General features: G+C 43.6%; 1 protein-coding gene across 3 annotated transcripts; it reads right to left on the bottom strand.

Annotated features, from left to right (window-relative positions):
• Window positions 1-1,130: 1,130 nt before the first annotated feature.
• On the bottom strand, window positions 1,131-21,872 carry RPRD1B (regulation of nuclear pre-mRNA domain containing 1B). Of its 3 annotated transcripts, XM_042832350.1 has the most exons (8): window positions 21,682-21,872; window positions 20,316-20,445; window positions 19,103-19,236; window positions 14,180-14,295; window positions 12,289-12,415; window positions 11,287-11,462; window positions 5,213-5,267; window positions 3,529-3,614 (listed from the first exon to the last, which is right to left on the bottom strand). In XM_042832350.1, the coding sequence occupies exons 1-7, from the start codon at window positions 21,830-21,832 to the stop codon at window positions 5,217-5,219; spliced, it is 885 nt and encodes a 294-aa protein (XP_042688284.1). In that variant the 5' UTR covers window positions 21,833-21,872; the 3' UTR covers window positions 3,529-3,614; window positions 5,213-5,216. The 3 variants fall into 3 exon arrangements, with proteins under 3 accessions (XP_042688283.1, XP_042688282.1, XP_042688284.1); XM_042832349.1 differs by lacking the exon at window positions 5,213-5,267 and having other exon boundaries at window positions 1,131-3,614; window positions 14,180-14,289; window positions 21,682-21,870; XM_042832348.1 differs by lacking the exon at window positions 5,213-5,267 and having other exon boundaries at window positions 1,131-3,614; window positions 21,682-21,868.
• Window positions 21,873-21,966: the final 94 nt, after the last annotated feature.

Raw genomic sequence — 21,966 nt, 5'->3', positions numbered from 1 at the left:
GAGCTGAGCAGCTTCCTTTATGCTCTTTCCCTACTTGGTTTCCACACAAAAACTGTTTTGTGAGGCTTAGCTACACCAGCCTTGCTTCAACGCCCCAATTACAACCTGCCATCCCACAGACCTTAGCATTAGTTCACCAGAATCCAGTTCTCACTCCCTACACATGTGTAAGCCAACATGAGTTTGTTACACAAATACCTGGTGAGCAGGAAGACCGGAGGGAATACAGCCCAATGCACTGAAGCAGTTAACTGCATGGGAAGCTGCGAAATAGGCAGATAGGTTTGGACAAATTTGCTTCAGCTCTGCAAGAAATAAAAATAAAAATAGAAAAATCTCAAAGGCAAGAAAGGACATGCAGTACTCAGCCACATTCCAGGTCACCGAAACCTCTCCAGTTCTACAAACACCATCCAAAGGCTGCTTGCCACTGGAAGGAATCATTTCAGTCTCCCTTCTCCTCACAGAAAGCTGCAGATCAAACTTCCTGCAAGTCGATTACAAAAGCAGACTAAATATAGCCTCCTTAATGAAAGATTTGTTAAGTTGCTGAAATTGTAAGCAGCTTTACTGACACTCTCCACGGCACATGAAACAATTACCAAGTTTGCCCAAAGAGACTATTGAATAGCAGTTAATTGGAGTGAAGAACCCATGAGCTCCCCCCCAAAACCTCTAAGAGAATTAATACACAATAAGATGTGAAGATCCACCTCCTCTAAAGCAGAAAGGCTTTGATTTCACAGCATCAAAACCCTGCAGGGACAGCAGCAGCTCTCAATGCTTGTACAGGAAAGTCAGTTTCCCAGCTTCTGGCTTTGGTTTCTGTTTGTTTCCAAACCTAATTATTTACTCGTCCTCCACGCAACCTGAATTAATGTAGGAAGTTAGGAAGCCAGCATCCCATACCTTGTGCTCATCAACCAGAGGTCAGTTCTGAGGAGCAGGCACTGTTAGAAGGCACGGATTACAGCTTGGCTGCTCAGAATAATGCTCACATCTTCCAACTCGGCCGTAAGGAGCGTCCTGTACTCTGTGCCCTTTAAATACAGAGGGTAAAAACAAAGCAAAGCCCACCGTGTGTCCAAGCAGCTCCTGCACTGGGAATGAAGCAAGTAGAAGCAGCACTGTTCAACGACACCCTCTTTATTCAAAAATATAGATCTATGAGACATTTCAGAATATACTGCTGTCACAAACGGCAGCCTATATGTCTAAATTAATTCCTAAAACAATTCATATACAGATTTTAGCATTAAAAAAAAAAAAAAGAGACACACCTTGGGGAAATCTGTTCAACCTTGAGAGAATGTTACTCAGTTCACCAGATGCCCTTTGCCCAAAAAGTAAAACAAAAGTAAAACCCATGAGACTTCATTTAAATTAAGCAAAATAAAACACACGCACGCTTGGAAATAAAAAGTCAAAACATTTCAATACTAAAACAGAAGACAGACATACCACTTTCTCACACGAGATCTGCCCAAAACAACAGCATGAGATGGCAACACATCTCTAGCATGTTTCTTTTTTCAGGACAATTTTGATCTTTTGTTTCCCATTACAATGGACGCACGTTCAATCCACGGTCAGAGCAATTACTGGTGAAAGCAACCTCAGGGTACCTCCACGAGTTGAGGCAGGAGAGAAATTCACCTTCTGCTTTGGGATTCAGAGCTTCGGTGGGTGGTTTTGTTTCCCTTGATTTTATTTTATTTTTTTCCTTTTTAATTTTTGGCAAAAGCGGAAAGATTTGGGTGCTTTATGTAAGCGTCATTTGGTCCACAAATGGTTGCAAAGATCAAACCAATTCATGGAAAAAAGAATTCTCTGCCATCGTGAAAATTCCTGTAAGTGAAAAAGGAAGCGCATTTCTTGGCTGGGCAACCAGGGTGCAAGAAGTTTCCTTTTTACAAAACAAAACCAAACGAAAAGTGAGGCGTCAGTAAGAAAAGCACACGAGCTTTTCAGCAACCCAAGGACCAGAGACGTGGTGTTGTTTCACTGAATGCAAATAAGCTACTGAATACTCCACAAAATAAATTAATGAGAACGCAGACCAAGGTTTGCATTTCCATAGGTATCTCCTCATGTCTTTGATAACTGCAGCTGCAGAGCACAGCGAGGCACAAACACAGCACATCAAGGTCACCAATCCCAGCCTCTCTGTGACAGAGCCTGTGTTGTCAGACCAAGTGTTTCCAGAAGATTCAGGTGTTCTATAGAGATATTAAACAGATTTTTATCCCAAATAGGAATGGTTTTCAGTGATGAGAGTCCAGCTTGATCGACCTAACACACAAACTGAAATCTAACGACATCCATGGCAGCTAAAATATTAGCTAGCAAATTAAAGAGTACTCTAATTTTTCCCCCAAATAATAAAATCAACTCACAATCTGTGATACAAAATCAAGTACGTCCTTCTAATACCTACATGCATAGATATAGCACATGTGCATACTGGATGTGTACATGGGCCTACTTTCTAGATTAAAAAAGTGTTTATATCACATTTAACTTCTGTTCATCAAATAACTTGACTAAAGCTACAGGGAGAATTCATAGAATGCTTTCAGCACGACGACCTTCAGAGCAGATCTGCCACTGGGACGTGACCAGTTACAATCCACCATTCCAGCCTCTCAGTTAAAGCAAAGCTTCTGTGATCGTTTATTTTGTATAATGAAGAGGAAAAATATAGCATAAATCTAAGGTAGCTAGAACAAAATTTACTTCCACTCTCGTTTAGGTAATATCCAGTTCTGCATGGCTCAGCAGAGCTTAAATTATGAAGCTCTCTAATTCACAAAGAAAAGCTGTTTATTTTTATTGCCTGTGGTGAGTTTCAATTTATGTTCATGCCAAATAGGAACTATTTTTTATGTGAGGCCTACAACAGCATGAGGAACTGTAGATTTAAAATGTTTGTGCCATTGCTCAGTAGGTGCCTTTGTCCTTCAGTGACACGATGCAGTACCTGCAGACACACATGCACGCAGCCCTACAAAGCCCACCAGCCACCACTGCTTTCAGATGCGAGGTGCAGAGACCCAGCAAAAACAGGCAAGACGTTCTGAAACAACACAATAGTTTCACAGAGGAAAATGTCACACGGTCAGCCTTTCTTCAAACACCTTCCAGATATCTATGTACACGATTCTCATGACTTTCGTGGGGTAACAAGTGCTAAGAGCAAACAAACTAAAGAGGAAGGAAAAATTATGAGAGAAGATTGCTTATACGGACTATCGCCACCCCCTTAAGAGCTCACAAAACTCGCTCTTTATCCTGCCCTCCTTGTGAGCCAGTGTACACAGAAAGAGGGTGAGCATGAGCAGCCAAGAGGTTGAAAGCAGGGTCTGAAAGTTCTTTCCTACTGTACATCTGGGAAGACTGGATTTCCAGTCAACAGTCTTCTCACTTTTGCTGGTAATAATGGAAACGAGGGGACACCATTTGTTCTAGTCTGTTGAAAACAGGTCACCAGCAGACGGCAGAGGTGCCAGACCTCCTGTGACGTTGGGCAGCAGTGACAGATCTGGAAGGCTCTGGATGTGAGATTTCAGCTCCTTGCGGACCTGGGTTACCCGAGCGAGCTTCTGTTTGTATTCCTGAAAGAGACAAGAGAGCAAACGTCAAACACAGGTTAACACACAGTGCTTTTAGTTAAGCCAGGATTTCTTTTTTGTGTTTATTTTTAAGAGAGGATGCTGGGAAAAGGTGGCAAAGTATTGGTTCTCTGTGCTGCTGCTGCACGACTGCAGAGCTGCCAGCTGCACCCAGACACACAGCCTGCACCAACAGGAAGTCCACAAGCATCTCAGAGCCACTGATCCTGCCACGATGCCTGAGCAGAAGTTTGTAAATGCCCCCACAGCCACTGAGATCTGGGAGAATATTTGTCAGAACTGTCATTCTATAGATGCTCTATTCCTACATCCTTCTCCAGACAACTGGATTTGTGCAGAGCCCAAGGAGGAAACTGACAGAGCATTCTTCAGGCACATCCCACTGACAAAGGCAGCAGGCTGAGGAACACCACAGGTATTAATGGCCTGCTGAAATGTTCTTCCTCCTACCCCAACTTGACGAATTCTGAGTGTTTGGTTGTGGAATAGGGACTCCTTGTTATGAGACAGACAACACATGTTAGCAACCCCAGCAGCTGTAACATTAGACTGACATGTGAGCACAGAACACAAGTGATCACTAAATATAAACCAGACAAAAGTTTGTCCACACTGGATTGAAATCAAGCAAAAGGCAGTTGCCAACATTTTTAGAATTTAATTACAGCAAAAGGAGAAGAGCAGTAAGTTAAATTTCCCCGAAGCAGCAGCTTGCAAGTAGTTTTCCCACAAATGAGTTTTGGATTGAGTGTGAAAATTCCATTTTATGGACAGTTCTCCTCCGTGTTTTTATAAACAATCCAGCCACAGGACTAATGCAGACTAAGCAAGTTTGCAGATGGTACTAAATTAGGAGTTGTTGACTCCTGTGGGAGTGGAAAGGCTTGCAGAGAGATCTTGTCAGATAAGAGATAGGCAACCACCAGCTGTGCCTGGGGGTGCTGCTCTCAGACACAGGGTGCTGCCCTGAGTGGAGCCATGGTGGGACGTGGGACTCTGATCCTCACAGGTCCCTTCAACTCAGGATGTTCTGTGATTCTATGCATTATTTACCATCCTCAGATGTCCCTACACTCCAAAGCAGAACAGAACAGCAGTCAGTACTGCATAACAAGAAGACAGAAGAAGAGCCCGGACCCTGATGCTGACAGACCCTTACCTTGGTACCTTTAAGAGCAGACCAACACACACTCAAGTTATTTAACACAAGTCCCAATTAAGGGTTTATATTTGTATGATTTTCAAAGTTCTGTGACTGTCACGTAAATATTTAGAATCACAAAAAAACAGCTGTTTAAATAAAAAACAGCATTACATAATTTCTTCTGGAAAGCACTGATTTTTACCTAATTATGTGTGTCAGTGGGGGGGAAGCATCTCCAAAATGAAATGGGAAGAATTATGTGCAATAGGCTTCCATAAAGCCCGTCGTATCATTAATACGCATTTCTTAATTACTTGGCAAAGAGAACAATTTACCAGAGAACAGAAGTTTGTCTTTGAAGATCAAATGGAACTAGTGCACATTAAATCAAAATATGTTTCTGAAGGCTTTACAACTTCAATCCAATCTTTCTAACCTTCTCAATGATGGAAATTCTCTTCACCTTCTCCAAATATCAAAGCGAGCAGTTCCTGCAGGGTTACAAGCAATGAGTTTACATTCTCTCTTTCATTACTTTGAATTAGAACAGTGAGAGCAGCAGAACTGATGGCAACAGCTCAGAATACACTTGAAACACCTATTATAAATATATTCCATCCATTTCCAGCCAGCCCCAAACTAGGGGGCCCTTTAACACCTTTCAAACTTACGTTCAGGGAGTTAATGTTACAGCTCTGCTAGCACGTAGGGGTTAATGCACTGAAGTAATTACATTCAGAGCTCTAACAGATACATGAAGTCCAGAGGGGAACAGCAACAGCAACAAAAAAGCCACTGGAGAAAAGGTGGGCTCGTTCATTTCGGGCTGCTAGGTTTTGGTTTGGTTTCGTTTCATGGAAGAGAACTCAGGATTCAAATAAGAATGCACCCAACATCCGCAGTCCTGCCACTCCAGGAAATATTTCAGCAGGGGAACAAGGGAAGAAAATGGAATTACGGAGATAAAAAAAAAAAGAAAAAAAGAAAAAAAACAGATTTTTAAGCATGAACACACAAGAAAAATAGATAAAGATGAAAGCCATCGAAGCACTGAATTCCTACATCTAACATTTCTCCAAGAGAACACAGAAGCCAAAGCTGGGAAAAGAAAGAGACTGGAAACTGCATTCTGCTCAAGACTGGGACTTCACAATTCAGGTGAGATGGGGTCACAGCAGAATGCCAGCTCCTGCACATATGGAAGAGACAGCAAGAATTCTTGTCTTCCAATGCTTACAGAAAGAATGTAGAGGAGGCTGGATTTAGAGTGATTTTTTGGGGGAGGAGGGGGGAGCAGGGAGGTGACAGGGCAGAATTAAAAATAAATCAGTGATCCATAACAATATAATTGCAATTCAGAAGGGAGAGATGGATACCAAGCCAAGAAAAGGCAGCACTTCCTCAAGAATGACAAACTACCAAGAGTGAACACCAGCAGAGTTTTCCCCCCTGTAGCAACTCCTATTAAAGATAGGAAAAAAAAAGAATCAAGAATAGCAAAGGAGCCAAAATCATCCAAGTTTAGTAAATGGTGTAGAAAGCACAAATTCTAAGAATAAGCCAAGAAGAGATCTCCAGTGCTGCCTGAATTGCCTAGATCCACGTGCAAGAATACTGTAAAAGCAGATAAACCCAATGCCTACCTCCACTGGAAGGCTAACAGCAGTCGTGCCTGAAAGTAGCAGGGCAGGAGGAACAGGGCAGTGCTGGTGGACAGTCCAGATGACAGCACTCTACTTTCAAGCTGAAGACATTTTGTGTGATTACTTTTTTTTTAAATAGATAGTTTGAGTCTGATTTTCTTTCTAAGTAACTATTTATGAGAGCAAGAATCTTTGAAATGCCCTTGCTTGTTATCCCAATTCTCAGTAATCTTACCTTACCTTATCAGTAGGCTAATGAAGGTGTTAACTAGCCCACACAAAAGTTCTGGTTAAAGCAGTAAGGCCTAAATCCCACCTGTTTAAAAAAAATACAGGAAAAAAAGCCAAGAATACAAAAAGACCCACTGGGAAGATGCAGAACCAGCCTCAAATACATCAAACACTGGCTCAGAACGGACGCTGTTCAGGAATGGAAACAACGTTCTGAGGGAGTAACCCAGGAACTCCGATTTCCTAGAAGAGCTGGGCAGATCAGATACACAACTGACCACGTCCCAGAAGTGCCTCGTGTGTGCTTCACACTCCTGCTCCAGCACCGAGCCGTGCCAGCTGCCACAGAGCAGGGCAGGAGCACAGAGGCTGAGCCCCAGTGCAGGGCAACGGGGGCTGCAGGAGGCACAGCGCAGCAGGACGGAGCGCCTCCAAGAGGCCCAGCTGCAGCCACCACCGTCCTGGAGCTCCGAAGGCCGGCTGCAACATGGAAGAGATGCTACCAGGAGATACAGCCCTGCATCCTCTTACCTTCACAGGAAGCACAGGGCGTATTTATTTGCATTTACATTTGCCATGCTCAGGAGCACCCCTCTGCTCTGCTCAGGAACACGCAAGCAGGGGCACGTCACCTCCTTCCAGGCTCAGTGCTCTTCCTTTCTCCCCACAGACCAAGTGGTGGTCATGTTCTGCATTACAGAACTGGGAGCAACATGTTTTTCATTTAGCTACCTTACATGACAAGCTTCGAAACTGCATATTGCAGATTCTTGCATAAGGTCCATCTACTCCATAAAAATCCACATGAAATGAAGTGCACTTACAAGAAATCACTGCTTGCTGAGATCTTAGTTTGGACTCCATGCATCTAGCTAATTGCCTTGCTGCAGAGTAGGTTTTCATTAAGATTAACAGTATCTGGATGCTATTTGCCTTTTTTTAGGCAAAATAATGAGATCTTTGCTGTAAGCAGGACTTTGAGACAGAAAAAAAAACTGGCACTGTGCCACATGAATGCCTTTGCTAATCAGTATTCCTTCTCAGTACGCAGAACTCTACATCCACACCGTCCAAGTGAATTGGATGTTTAGTCCCTGAAATAAACATGAAATCAGAATTAAACACCACTGAATAAACCTGATGGAAGCGTTTCATTCAGAATAAACCTTGCTAGAACATTACCAGACTGGCTGGTATTGATGGGATAGGAAATCCTTCCAAGGAGCGCTGCACAGCTTGGAGCACTTGGGGAGTTACACAGTGCAGACTTCACTTGAGCTTAAGATTTTCTCTAGGTCAAGCAGCAACACGTTGAATGCCATCACATCAACTGTAACTTCTGCAAAGCATCGAGTTAAGCATTAATGAGAATTCAGAAAGTGACTAAGAGCCCTCAGTCTCTGTTTTGATGTGCCATAGGTAAATCAGATATACTAAAGCAAAAGACCAGAGATTTCAGGGGGAAAAATGCAGCAGAGGCTCAACAGATCTGAAAGCTGCACAGTGAGTGAGTCAAGCAGTAACTGCAGTATCAGGCCCGTGGTTTCTGGCTGAGGGGAAGCACTGTTTAAAGTGAAATTCAGTGTCAGATATTGAACAACAGAACCCACCATAGCATTCAGTAAATTAACCTAAAGGAATATTTGTGCTTAAAATTACATGCCTTGTAATAGGCTGTTTGACATCAGCGTTGGTTTGCTCTGCAGTGTGCAGCCAGAATTGAAGAAATTCTTCCTTGCTGTCCCTGTAGCTGCTTTTAGGCTAGAATCAAATCACTACAGTCTTTTTTTTTTCCCCCCTCCAAATAAAGCAGCCCTAATCGTTAGGCTTTCAATTTTTCAACTGCACCCTGGAAATTGCTCTCTTAAAAGCAGTTTGTCCGTGTGCTGCGATCTCCAGGCTCTGTGCTGCCTTTCTCCCTTCCAATTACCAGCATTTCTCAGCACTGTTTTTTCAATTCTTACTCATGCCAGACCTCACCTGTGCTGAAGGGTAATTCATTGCCCAAGGCCACCTTTCTCAGCACACTGCCCCTTGGTAACAGCTTTTCTGCAGCTGATGACAAGAGCTCTGCATCCCGGGGTTTTGGCATCACTCAGGATTTTGTGCTTTAGTCCTTCAGGCATAAATATACTCAGTTTGTACGATTGGAGAATTTGCTGTGCTTCACAAGGGACAGTATAAATAGGGTCATTAAAGTGTAGCTCTTCAGATAGCAAAAAGCTGCTTTTCAGTACAGAAGGATTACCTGTTTTCATTACAATCACAGTGAAAGACATTATATTGCAAGTAAAACACGACAAATATCCACAGTGATTCTTGAATCATACATTTATGTATCTTAGAATACTGAGTCACACTAACACCAGAAACCCCCATTCCTCCACTGATATCCTCGACTAGATTAGGATCCTTCTATCTCAGAACACTTTCTCACTTGAGAGTCACCAAATTTACTTCCCAAGAGTCAAAACTCACACCAGTAGTACCAAGGATTCTCGTAGGTACCTCGAGAGCACAAATCATTCAGTAAGAAATTTAAAACCAGGTTGTTTTCAGTCCTTTCCTCATCTCAGCCTTTGTTGGAGAAAATGTTTTGTTTTCCTTACAGCTCTTCCTAACAGCCACAAGAACTTCAGATATTTCCACTAAAATGTTCATTAGCACTACAAAGGAAAAGCAGGCCCTTATCAAGCGGTGCTGTGAGAACATCAAACGCACCCGACAAGCAGATATGGCCTCACCTGTGATCAACAGCTTCCACTATTGATTAACCCTGCACAGCTCAGGAACAATGGGGTGCTTTCATCAGCAACATCCCCAGCTAAGAATTGAGGCGAGCACAACTGGTGCCTTCATGTTAAATAAACATCAACGAGCGGCATCTCCTACAGTAATTTCAGACTTCTGCAGGACCAAGACCACCTTATTTTGGCAGAAGGACAAAGACTATCCTAATCAGTCATTACAATCATTCTTGAGTTTCTGATGTATTAAAAGCATGTTTACTTTTAACAGCGTACAAACAACCCACCCTGCTACCCCACAGGATTATTCCTATCAAAGTAGCTCACTCACTGAGCTGCTTAACCTTCAATTTCCAATTTCATTTGCTTTGTGTCTCTGCCAGAGTTAGCTTTCAAATAATGGGCCTCATCAGCATCAAACCACAACAAAAAACCACAACTGGACAACGCTTCAGTCAGTGCATTGGAGACCTTAATGCTGCCTCGAGCAGACCCAAGTGTATGAACTGTTCCTCCATTTTTTGGAAAACACTGCTGTGCAACAGTTTGCCATTTGCCTTAAAAAACCTAAACAGCGATGTATCATGTTTAATTTTGTTTTAAATATATGTATGTTCTACTGGACAAGATTCGTTCTTTCAGCAAGGAAAAACCCGACCCAAGATTTCCACTAGCACTGAGCCAATCTGTGCCAGAAACAATTTGTTGTTATGGCATCTTTCATATTTGTGTTTGAAAGTGTTTTTTAATGTCTCAGTCATAAGACAGATGTTACATTTGAAGAAATTCAAGCTAAATGAGCTAACAATCAACTAGCTGCACTTGCCTGGCTGATTTAGAAACACGTTGCTTTGCCAGAGCAAGACTTTTCACAATCACAAGCCGTTTAGAAACTCCAACATAAACACACATGACAAAGAATACATTTGAAATGAAGTTTACCTCAGAACAATGTTGCCTAGCTGTCAGAAAATTAGGTTTGTCATGACGGTAAACAGAACTTGCAATTGCTAAGGCACAGTCTCCTTCCAGAAGACTTTGTCCTCTACAGCAACTCATGTCCCACCCAGCAGCAGCTGTTCATAATAATCAGCAGCCGACAGTGTAGAGGAAGCCCTTAATGTGCCGCCAAGGGGCAGTTTAACAGATGGCAGAGTGACATACAACCAAAATCATTAATTAAACTTCCATACCAGTCCCAAGGTGCACTGCTAAAAACTTCTCTGAGGAAGAGCACTTGAGATAAATGGCTGCCTGCTGCAGCCCGTGCACACGCCATGGGCTCGTGGCTAATGCTCAGCCCTGCCAGACCGCTGCCATTTTCAGTTTCAGGCCCTCCTTGCTCAAGAGAGCTATGGCAGGAAAAGCAAGTCTTCAGCTTTCGGTGTCAGCCCAATTTGTACTCTGCTATTGAAGCTGTAGGTAAAAACAGCTGTTAAAGGGTGGCTGCCAGAAGATTTTGCTTAAACTGCATCTCTAACGGGTAGAGGTTAGAAGACAGACGAAGCACCCAGTCATAAGAAAAATAAATAAATTAAAAAAGCAAGCTACCGACCAACCAAAATTACAGGTGGCAATGCCAGAGGGAGCTTGACTTTTTGGGAATGGAGACTGCACTTAGAAAAATGAGGATACCTGAAGAAGTTTGTTCAATGTACCTATATTTCTTTAAAAACCGTCAAGCGATGGGCCTTCCAAAGCCAACCTGTAGTTAAAATACCAAGCCTAATTTGTTCTCTCCAGCGTTTTTATACCATTCCCCTCCCTGTTTTACTCTAAATGAAAACACCACTGACAGGCATCGTCTTTAGATAAACACATACACCTGGAGTCCAGCGGGAGCATTCGCTGGGACAAGCAGCAGCAGCACCGGGTCCCTCAGTACTCACTTCTAGCTTCTTCTCCTTCTCCGTCAACACGTCCTTCTGATTCTGCGTGTACTCGATCAGCATGCGCGCCAGCTGGCGCCGGTCCTCCAGCTCTGCTGCCAGCCTCCCGTTGTACTCAGCCAGCAAGAGGCATGCTTCGTCCACGGTCTTGGAAAGGCGCTCGGCCGCCTCTTTGTCTGCAAGCAGGAGTGCTTGGTTTTAAACTTGATCCTCTAGATGACTGATTTCTGATAGAAGGGCTACGGCTCACTGTGCCATTCATAAAGATGCCTCTGGCTCTGTGTGAAAACAATTCTGACTGCAGAGGACACAAGGGAAGCAGGCAGGGCTAGAGACCCAAGAACGGTGCTTTCAGCAACGGGTGGGATTGACTACTTTTTGTTCTCGCAGAGATGCTAACAATGTGGGAGGGAGTCCTACAACCAGGTTCATTCAACTGACACCTCAGGCTGTACTGCTAGGACTTAGCTGAGCAAATTAGATGGTGTGCATTTAACACTTTTCTACGAAAAAGTCCTAATGACCAATACAGGCAATCACATGAATCACCACTCTTCACAGCTGGACACAGCAAGACTATCTTTCAAAGAAATGATTAAGGGACTATTCATAATGAGTTATAAATTAAACTACTTCCAGGAACAGAAGTCAAACGGGTTTCAAATTACTTCTTAAAAACAATTGCATAAACTCAGTTTAAATAAAGAGTGAAAGACTTGTGAGAGTAGCGAGCTTCCCTTTCCATAGAAATCAGTGTGTACATGTTTACTCAGGACAATTCTGATAAAACTCAAAGGTATGTAACGTTCAAGGTGCTCAAAAATCAATCACCCGTTTGAGAACCCTGGCTCTACTTCCTTTACATTCTGTCAAAAAGCCAAGAACGACCAAACAAGGACACAAAAGCAGAAATTCACCCCCATGCACTGTGATTATTTACATTAAGGTGTTGTTTTTTTTTTTTTTTTTAGACCAAGGTTCTTTCATCTTCCAGCTTCATACCTGTAATTTTCTCCAGTAATGAAACATCCTGAACTTCCTGAGGCAGGGAGGCAATTTTTTGCCGCACTGTTGCATCCCCTGATGCTGCATTCTCCAGGTCCTGCAGGGCTTTGATCAAATCCTCTGTCTGCAAGACAAGATAGGTCACAAATGTACACGAAAGATACAATGAATGCAACTTCTCTGCCATTTCCTATAGATGTGTCCTCTCCCATCTGAAATCACCTACTTAAAAGGAACCACTTCCAGAATATTTTTTGCAAGCAATCTTTCAACAGTTGCATCCTAACGCAGGAAGTATGCATTCAATTTACAGTACTCCAGCACTGAGGCACTTTATGCACAATTAGAGGAGGATCATCACCTTCAAGGCTCCACAGCTGAAAACTTTTCATTCCAATCAAGATCAGTGACTGTTTGAGCCAAAGCCTGACAGTACCACCTGCCCTTTGCACGGCATCAGATTTGGCCTGTTTCTGAACATCTTTCTGATGCCTCCTCTTAAAGTGCCAGGAGCCCATCTGCACGCTGCTGCTCAATTCCACAGGCAAACAGACAAAGCCCCTTCTATCAGTGTGAACCAAAGGGCTTCATATTTCCACAGTTACACTTTTTGAAATCTCCTAAACTTCTGGTAGGGGACCAATAGATGGAGCAAAGCTGAAGTTCACACCGCCCTGATTTAAGACACTGCTACCCTCAGTTAGGAAAACCAGCTCTTTGGAAATGCAAGGCACTCTCACTGCGCTCCACTGCATCCCCTCAGCTTCACCTCTCAACTGTTTTAACACACTGAGAAAAATACATCAGCCTCAATGAATGCACTCAAAAGATATCCTGGTTTCAAAATGATGTGGATGAGGACAGCCTAGAGAACAGCTCTGCTGACCCCACGTACCTACCCTAGATAGCTCCAGAGAGCGGGAGGAGGAAGGGAGACTTCGTAAGCAGAAAGAAAAAGCATTTCATTTCTTTGCTTAATGCAAGTTTTTGTAACTGCAATGCTTGCCCTGGAAATAACATTGATATTTAAGCAGCATTTCAAGGGTTAGTTTGAAAACTGATAAAAACACTGAAAGCTTTTAAATAAGTACTTATGAAAGGCTTACCATTTTATCTAGGGAAAAAAAAAAAGAGCTTATTGCTTAACAGTTATAAATTCTTTGGAAACTACTAACGACATCCAACAGTAACAAGAAATATTTATCATCAAGAGAAACCAAAAGTTGCGAGGCCTCTGGAGCTAAAAACAGCAAAAAAACCACCTCACTTCTTTCTTTGACAACTGTGATTTATTCTTATGTTTCAGAGTTTACACTCTACCAGATGGATAGCATAATTTTTTGTATCCTTTTCAAATGAACATATGTTAAACCATTGTGTAGCCTTAAATGGTCAGAACAATCCTCTATTTCATTCCTATTGTTTCCACACCCCTTACATATCAGCCTCAAAAAAAACCACCTCATTCTCCCAACCAACTCCCATGAAACCCAGCAAAGTTTGAGCTTTTACATAAAAAACAGAGATATGTCCGACCAATTAAAAAGAAAAAACTAAAAACCTAGTTGTGTTAGTGTTAAAGCATCAGGTTTAAGAGATTACATGTTGACTTCAGAAAGGTTTAAGATATAGTTTGTTCTTCTAGCAGTCCTTTGCGATTCTTTACTGGTGTCTATACTCAGATCTTAGCTTGGACTACCTGACATCACTTAGAATCAGCACAGGGTTTCAACACGGAAAAAGAATCTGTTCATTTCACGTTAAGGTCTCAACCCCCAACTGCACTTCCCCATCCAACGCATCGTACTTGTTGGGAGCTCCACCTTGTGGTGGGACCACAGGGAGGAGACCTGCACAACTTCTCCCACTCCCACCCCTTCCCACCTACCAGCAGTGGCCCAGCGCTGGGGTCCTGGGGCGAGTAGCTCCCAGGGTAATCATCATCTTCCTCCTCTTGTATTTGCTGAAAAGTCCGCTTCAAAGACGACTTCTTCTCTTCTGCAACTAAAGACACATGAGCAACTCCTTTGGATACCACATCTGCCCACGTTCACAATCTCTACTTCAAAACAAACCATACCCTGCGCTCCGAGCCTTAGGTCTCTCTAAAGAGAAGGATGGCCACAGATAGGCTCCAACACCTGCACCATATTCCAAATAATCAAATACAAAACAGCAACAGCAGGCTGATTTCACCCACACAGTTCTCTGCACACGCGCACACACACACACACACACACACACACACACACACAAAACTACAAGGTTGCAGTCTTCCTATCACAGTGCACATCTTTGAGCCTCCCGTGTTGGAAGAAGGAAAGGCACCTAAATGCCCTAATTTACCTATAAATGGCAGGTCTTCAACACTGCTAGGTTTCCCCAGTTATACTATGTATGCTGGTAGGGATTTTCTACCAGTAGAAATGAAGCATGGATCCCAAGATACACAAGGACAGAAGAGTTTCAAGTTCTTCCCTGCACCAAGCATACGCTCACTGCAGTCCCACAATCAATTGAGTAACTGCTGGTTATTCAACCTTTCACTCTTCCGTCACAACAGACTCCAGGACAGCTCTGTCAAACTCAAGCTCTGCAGCATGATGTGATGGCAGCAGCAGCTATGGGCAGAGCACGAACCAATCTCCCAGCAGGGAACCTATAACACTTCAGAAATAATTTCATAAAGCAAGACAGTGGGGTGAATGAACCTTAGCACAGCATATCTTGCCTTGAAAGAAGACAGTTTATTAAATGAGTCAGAAGTCTTAACACAGCCTTTGATCCAATTACAGAGCCCTCAGAAGACAGACCATTCCTCAGACTTGCCACCACAATTTACAAGTCAGGCTCATTTGTAAAAAAGCAGAGGACAGAGTCCAGGGAACATCCTTGGATCAAACCCAGCCAATGGAGCCCTCAGCATTTACCACTTGTATGCACTTAGCATAAAGTAATTAACCAACAGAAGATAAACACAAGATAATCAATACAAGAATGAATGACCACAGTGCACACAGAAGCAAAAACATGAATGAGAATGGGGATTCAAATTGCTGAAAAACAGCTCCTGCTGTGCAGCCAACTGTTCCACCACAAGACACAGTTTTATGTTTGGTAACAACTAACAGAGGATCTGGCATTCCATTGAATTTTGTCTGAATAAGTTTGACTGAAAAGACTCTACAGAAGACAGGTGCTTGGCCACCCACAGACTTCAGTAACAGCAGCCAGCTGGCGTGCCCCAAAAGCAGCCATCCCATGATGGGGGCATGGCAGGCAAGGGACACTGAGGCCAGGTGAGAAAGGAGCAAAGCAGGCTGCCCTCCAGTACCATTTTGGGCATGAATAGCACAACAAGTGTGGAGTGGCACTTTTTTTTTCCCCCTTCAGCAGTGGTAAACATGGGCAGTAAAAGACCTCCCTGAAGAATATGGAATTACCATCTCCATTTCATCACAACAGAAAAAAAATACACTTATTTGCAAACTCAAGAGCATACGGTGGAAAGGGACCCCAGAAACAACAGGATGCCAGGCATAAACTATAACATACCCTGCCTGGGTAGCCTTCAAAAAAAACTAGTCACAAGTAATCTATCCACTGCAATCTACATATATGAAAAAGCCTGTCAAATCCAACAAGAAAGAGAGAAAGCACTAAGAGCATCTAACACCGATCAGAATACAGCAGTGAATTGCACACAGCTTCTGAAACAATCAGGGTATCCCTGTGGAAGATGGAAAGATCCTTCCAGGAAAATCAAGAGCCTGCTGTTGACACCAACATGAAGACGACAGAAGCCATTACTCAAGTGGATTTCAGTTCTCCTGCTTCCTTTGGGGTCTTCCTCACAGCTCAGAAATTGAACTGCTCCCTAAAAGCCTCAGAAAGAGCAAAGCACTTTTTCCTCCAAAATAACTGACAATTGCTGTCATAACAGCTCTGCAGTGAATCTCCAGATTGCTGTTGATCTTGTTGCTGCTGTAGCGCCAGGAAAATCCAGAGAGAACTGTAAAGGTATTCCTCCACCAACTGGCTTTTCAGTCTTCAAATCATCCTCTTGTGGCTCGAGAAAGCTTACAGTGTCAAATACTTCAGTGGCAAAGAAAGACTTTGCCCACAAGCTGGCAAAGCAGATCTTCCCACCTAGGCCACCCACCTCTTTGTTCTCATCACCTGCAGGCTGGTTTGAGAGGTAAAGACGCTTCTTTGATTTCACTCGGGATCACACGCACAGCAACGAGAAACTGGCTGTGGATCCCATGTTGAACACAGGACAGGAAGACACAGAACGGGAGAACTGGGAATTCAAACCTTTGCTCAGTTAAAAACAGCATCTGATGGGATTTTTTTTAATCTCAACCCAGTACAAAACGAATAAATGTCTATCTGAGGCCCTGCTGCTAAGGTAAGAAGAAACAGGCTGCACCGCTGGAACATTCACCAATAAACCTTAAAGACATCTTTCCTCTCTGATACAGGAGTCTCCTTAATTTTGGCAAGTTTCACAACTCCAAACACAAGTGGTGCTCTTCAACCAGCGCAGAGCCACCCTCTTCAGAAAGCAGCACAACCCAATCATGCTGCAGTGTGAGAAAACGTGGAGAATCATCTGCACCCACCAGTTGCCACCCCTCAGGCTGAACCAAAGCATCTCCTTGTCACAGGACCAGATGCTCTGACGCCGTTACAGCTTTGAAGAGCCTTAAGTCTGCAGCCATCTGAAGATGGTGACACTCCCCACCTCTGAGCTACATCGACCCCGGATGCTCACAAAAGCAGGCAGACAGAAGGGCTGTGGAGGCCCATCACCTCTCGTTGTCATGACACGTGTGACACCTGTAAAGCTGTCATCCACCTTGATTACATTCACCAATTTGAAAACAGAATAGAGTAACTACATCAAAGCCTTCTGCAATGCAGATAACTGACCAGCAGACACCAGGCAAACACCAGCTCACCTAAAGGCTGCAGACAACCCATGTGCAACGTGAGCTCACTACGATGAAGCTGCATTTGAGAACAAGACAGCCAAAACAAGGAAAGAAATCTCAGAACTCCAAGGGTTTTTTCAACTAAGGGAAGAAAGCTGATTTTAAAAAAACCAAATGAGAAAATCCACCACAGAGAACTGACAAAGCAGCAATGCTCACACTTCTGAAAAGGCCTGGGCTGTTCTCTCAAATGAAAACCACGTATTTGTGCCTTCAAGTACCCAGCCAAATGCTAAGGTCCTCACCACCTGAACAACTGCATTTTCACTCTTTCCCACAAAGCTCTCTCAGAGCTGCACTTCCTATCAACTGTTAAGTCCTTAGGATAACAGTAGCAGCACTGATTGACTCCATCCAACAGCCAGTGATACTGAACCACAGTTCATTGCCAGTTCACCTGGAAGTCACAGCTGTGTTTCTTGGATGCACTGTATCATTTTGTTTAGCTAAAAAATGAAACATTTATCTAGGTGACCTAAGAAATCAACAGCTTCAAGCTAATCAGTTTGAAAAGAACTCAGGAATGTTAAGTTCCATCCTTTCCTGACAAACAGTTGTCTTAGGCCTCGCGCCCAGTCTGGAAAGAACACAAAATGAACGATTCCACTTCCAGACCACAACTGCCTCAGCCCTCCCAGAACTCATTTCCCCACCTCCCAGCCCCAGAACAGACCTGCGTGGGAGGCCCTGATGGAAGAGATAAGCCCTGGGGTCAGGTCAGCTGCTCCAAAGAAAGGTCAGGTCAGGGCTCCAAAAGAAAAAGCAGACACTGGGGATGAAGGCTTTTGTTGTAAGCTGCTAAAGCACCCATTCAGTAATTTTTGCCTGAAGCACTTGAAAACCCTCCAAACTGCAGCCTTAGAGGCCTTCACATACTTTGCTCATGCCCTCATGTTCATTCCATACCATTACCAACCTTAGCTTGCTTTCTTCCTTGTTTCTACCATCTAAGAATGGCCTAAGAGTACTTTATTAATAATGAAGCTGTCTCACAAAGCATCATACCTCCTCTATGGCAGCCAAGCAAAATTTGGTCAAAGCAAAAATCTTCACCTTACAGAAAGATGCTGACACCACCTTCAGCTGCAGCGAACAAACTCCCCTGACCAGAGCACTCATTTGTAATGAGCTTCACTTTCCACAGCTCAGGTATCCTGTTGCCACCTGCTCCTCATTACAGTAAACCCAGCAAATACTGTCAGACACCCCAGAACAGGCAGTATCTGTCAAAGCAGTATAAAAATACAGTAAATACAACAAGTTTACGCTAAGTTTCTCATCTTTCTGATGATAAGAAATTATGGGAAGTTATTACTTTCTCCTCAAATGACTCTAGCTGGTATAAGAAAAAAGACACAAGCCTCTGGGAATATATGCCAGCTTTCATTCCAGCTTTCATATATAAAAAAGCCCTTGCCAAATCGTAATAAAATGTAAATATGCAGAAGGAACCACCATAATAACCCAGCTAACTACTCACAGACATTTAGAGCAGGACAACATCAAACTGCTGTGAACACAACAGTTCCCTCCACCCTGCCTGCTTGTTTTCACACCAGCCCTGGTGCATTCCCCCACCTGCACGTGCAGAGGCAGAAATTACATGCAGGCTCACTAACAGCTACAGGGCAGCACACCTGCAAACCAGAACAGCAAGTTTTATAGAGTCACACTTCTCTCGAGAGAATTCTGACGAATCTCCATGACCAACCCTGAAAGCAACACAACTACAGCAACCCAGAGCTTAACTTCTCACCATCACTCTGTGTTTAACAAAGAAAGTAAAATACTCCACAAAAAGCACATGCACTTACCTTTAGTTTGGGGACTATTGGAGTCTTCCATAGAAAGTTTCAGCTGCTGTATGAACTCACTGCCATACACACTTCTTTCTTGCCAGATGTTAAGCAATCGTTCCAAGGGCTTCTTGCAGCCCTCATCTGCTTCCCTGCTCAAAGATCAGAAAATAATTATTGTTCAGCTGAAAAACATATGGAGCACTTTAAGAGAGCATCTTCCAAGCTAGCACCTGCATCCATGGCAATGCTCACACATTTGGAGACATTCACTGTCTAAGACAGACTCTGTAAAACACATTTGTGATCAATTTTCCCCTTCTGCTGGAACCAAAGATTGCCTGAAAGCACCCCACATTCCCACCCAGTGTATGGGCAAGAACAGCTTTCAAGGAAGGAGCCCAACATCTCTCAGAACTTCCAAGAACAGTTAGTTATAAAACACCTTCAAGTTGACATGCTTACAATTCAGTGCTAACTTCAAACAGTTGTTTCAGTCAATAACATCCCAATTAAAAAGCAGGTTGTTTGGCTCATTAGGCGCTTACACATACTCATTTAGCACACTGAAAGTTAGACAGCCATCCAGAACAATATACCACTAAATGCACAGAACATTGAAGCTCTTGTTTAACTGAGATAATAAGACTTATTACACTATTTAGGGAAAATCTTAACTAAGCAATAGTTTATCCTTACTGGAACTGCAGCTGCCTCACATCTTCCCTTTTATGTATGAAATCCTTCCTTTATCTGGCAAGGAAGCCAATGATCAGATAACCATTAAAACAACCAATAAAACAAAAGAAACTACACCCAAGCCAGAAGAATGATGAGGGCACTGCAACCTGAGATACCAGGTCTGTTTTAGAGACAGAAGAAAAGGCTTTCATTAAGCAGCTCCAGCAAACAGATGCAACTGTTCAGTTTTATCTACCCATGGAACAGAACTTCAGGATCTTCTGGTAACGATTAAAATAAAGCATACAGGAGCTGCACAGAAAGCACAGATGTCATGAATCAGTTGCCTCACAACTTTATGCACATTTCCCCACAGAGAAATACGACCACAAAACAGTTCCTAGGTGTAAAGCAGGCTGAACCTGATCTCTACTAGAAACAAGGTGGGAACATTCCCAATGCTTCAAAGAAGTCAATTAATTAGACTTAGCATGATAAGAACACAAATCTATCAAGAAAAGTTGAAGAAATACATAATGCAACAACATACCTGGCAACATGAGAAAAAGCATCCACAAGAACAGATTCGAATTCCCTGGTAAATTCAGGACCTTTCCTCTTACTGTTCTGGATGACATCATTTGCTAAGTATAGGAAAGTAAGTTTCCTACTTGATTTTGCTGAGAGGGGGAAAAAAAAAAAAAAAAAAAAAAAAAAAGAAATTGCATTTATTTCTCATTTTTTGACCCAAAATCATTAGCATTATTTTCAAAGTGACTCACAGGTTTTTAGCCTAAAAGCAAATCTAAAAAGATTTCAATTTTACCATGACAAATCAGAGGCTTTCAAGTCAAGCAGTCCTTAATCTCTTCAATTCTGTGTTTTATTTTGGTTTCTCCTAGCTAACTCAAAACAAACATGAGTTTAAGCCTTTTTTGTATAACAACTCATCTCTGAAGAAAACACTAAGTTTAATTCTAGGAAAGTTTAAAAAGAGCTGCTCTAACCCAAGTGTAATGTAGTAAGATTCTTTCTGTTCATCAGATTCAGGAAAAAAAAAAACCACAACAATTTGGTATGCAACTAATTCAGAACTGAATGAAAGGAGAATACTATTGCAAAAACTCAGATTTTTTTTCAGACACTGCTGTTTTGAAATAACTCATCCCATAGCTTTTCCCACTGTGGCATCACCAGACCTTATTTCACCACAGGCAGAAGCCATGGGAGGTGCTGCTCTCTTGAGCACAGCAGTAGAGAAAACAGAGCTCTTGTTCTCACAGCAGGCCCCAATGAGACCTCTGGAAGCCCATCCTGGATGGAAGGGGCACCAACCAACAGTCGTGTGGAGGTTCCTGCAGCATCACACAGGATGTCAGAGGTGGCAGCAGCTGCTTTCAGGGCTCCCTCAGGAACACCACCAGTGTCCCCATAAACTCACTGCAAAGTTTTCTGGGAAGTCAGTGGTGCTTCCTAAGGTAAACTTGAATCCAGCTCTAAGCACAGCGAGTACAGAGCATTTCCGGACAGCGCTAACAAACAGTTTCACAGATTTCTACTTTTACTTTGCTTAACTCTGGCTGCCTTTGTACAGCTCAGCAACAGAGATCCAAACCCACGATTTAGCAGGTGGCATCACTGCCCAGAGCATGAGGTTGGAAACACATAAACTGCGAGGCCTCTTCCAACCCAATCGTTCTATGGCTCAAAACCAAAAGCTTCCTTTTCTCTTTCCAAATCCCCACGTTCTGCTCTCCGCGTGAGTTCTAGGGCCGGGGAGCATCGCCTCAGGCCGCAGCCGCACTGACCCGGCCCCAGGCAGGCAGACAGGAGGCGGCCCACGGTGGGGATGGACGTGAAGGTGAGCGGGATGAGGGGAAGCCCCAGGCAGGGCTACGGGCCCGCTCCGCGCCCACCTTTGCGGAGCTCCCGGTGCCAGACGGAGACGATGGGCCCTGCGTGCTTGCGGTGGTGGATGAGCCACAGCGACAGCGTCTGCACGCTCTGCTGGGAGTTGCTCAGCTCCGACAGCTTCTTCTCCAGCGCCGACTCCGAGAAGGAGGACATGGCGGCGGGCCGGCCCCGCGCCGGGCCTGCTCCGCCCGGGGGAGGGCGCGACGCGGCCGCACCGACTGCAACCCGGTGCAACAAGATGGCCGCCCGCCCTCTCACCCCGCCGCGCGGGGTCAAAGGGCAGAGTC

The sequence above is a fragment of the Centrocercus urophasianus genome, unplaced genomic scaffold (genome assembly GCF_019232065.1).
Source record: "Centrocercus urophasianus isolate 14NV4802_14NV808 unplaced genomic scaffold, USGS_Curo_1.0 seq_38, whole genome shotgun sequence".
NCBI lineage: Eukaryota > Metazoa > Chordata > Aves > Galliformes > Phasianidae > Centrocercus > Centrocercus urophasianus.
This window is presented reverse-complemented; position numbering and strand designations above follow the sequence as displayed.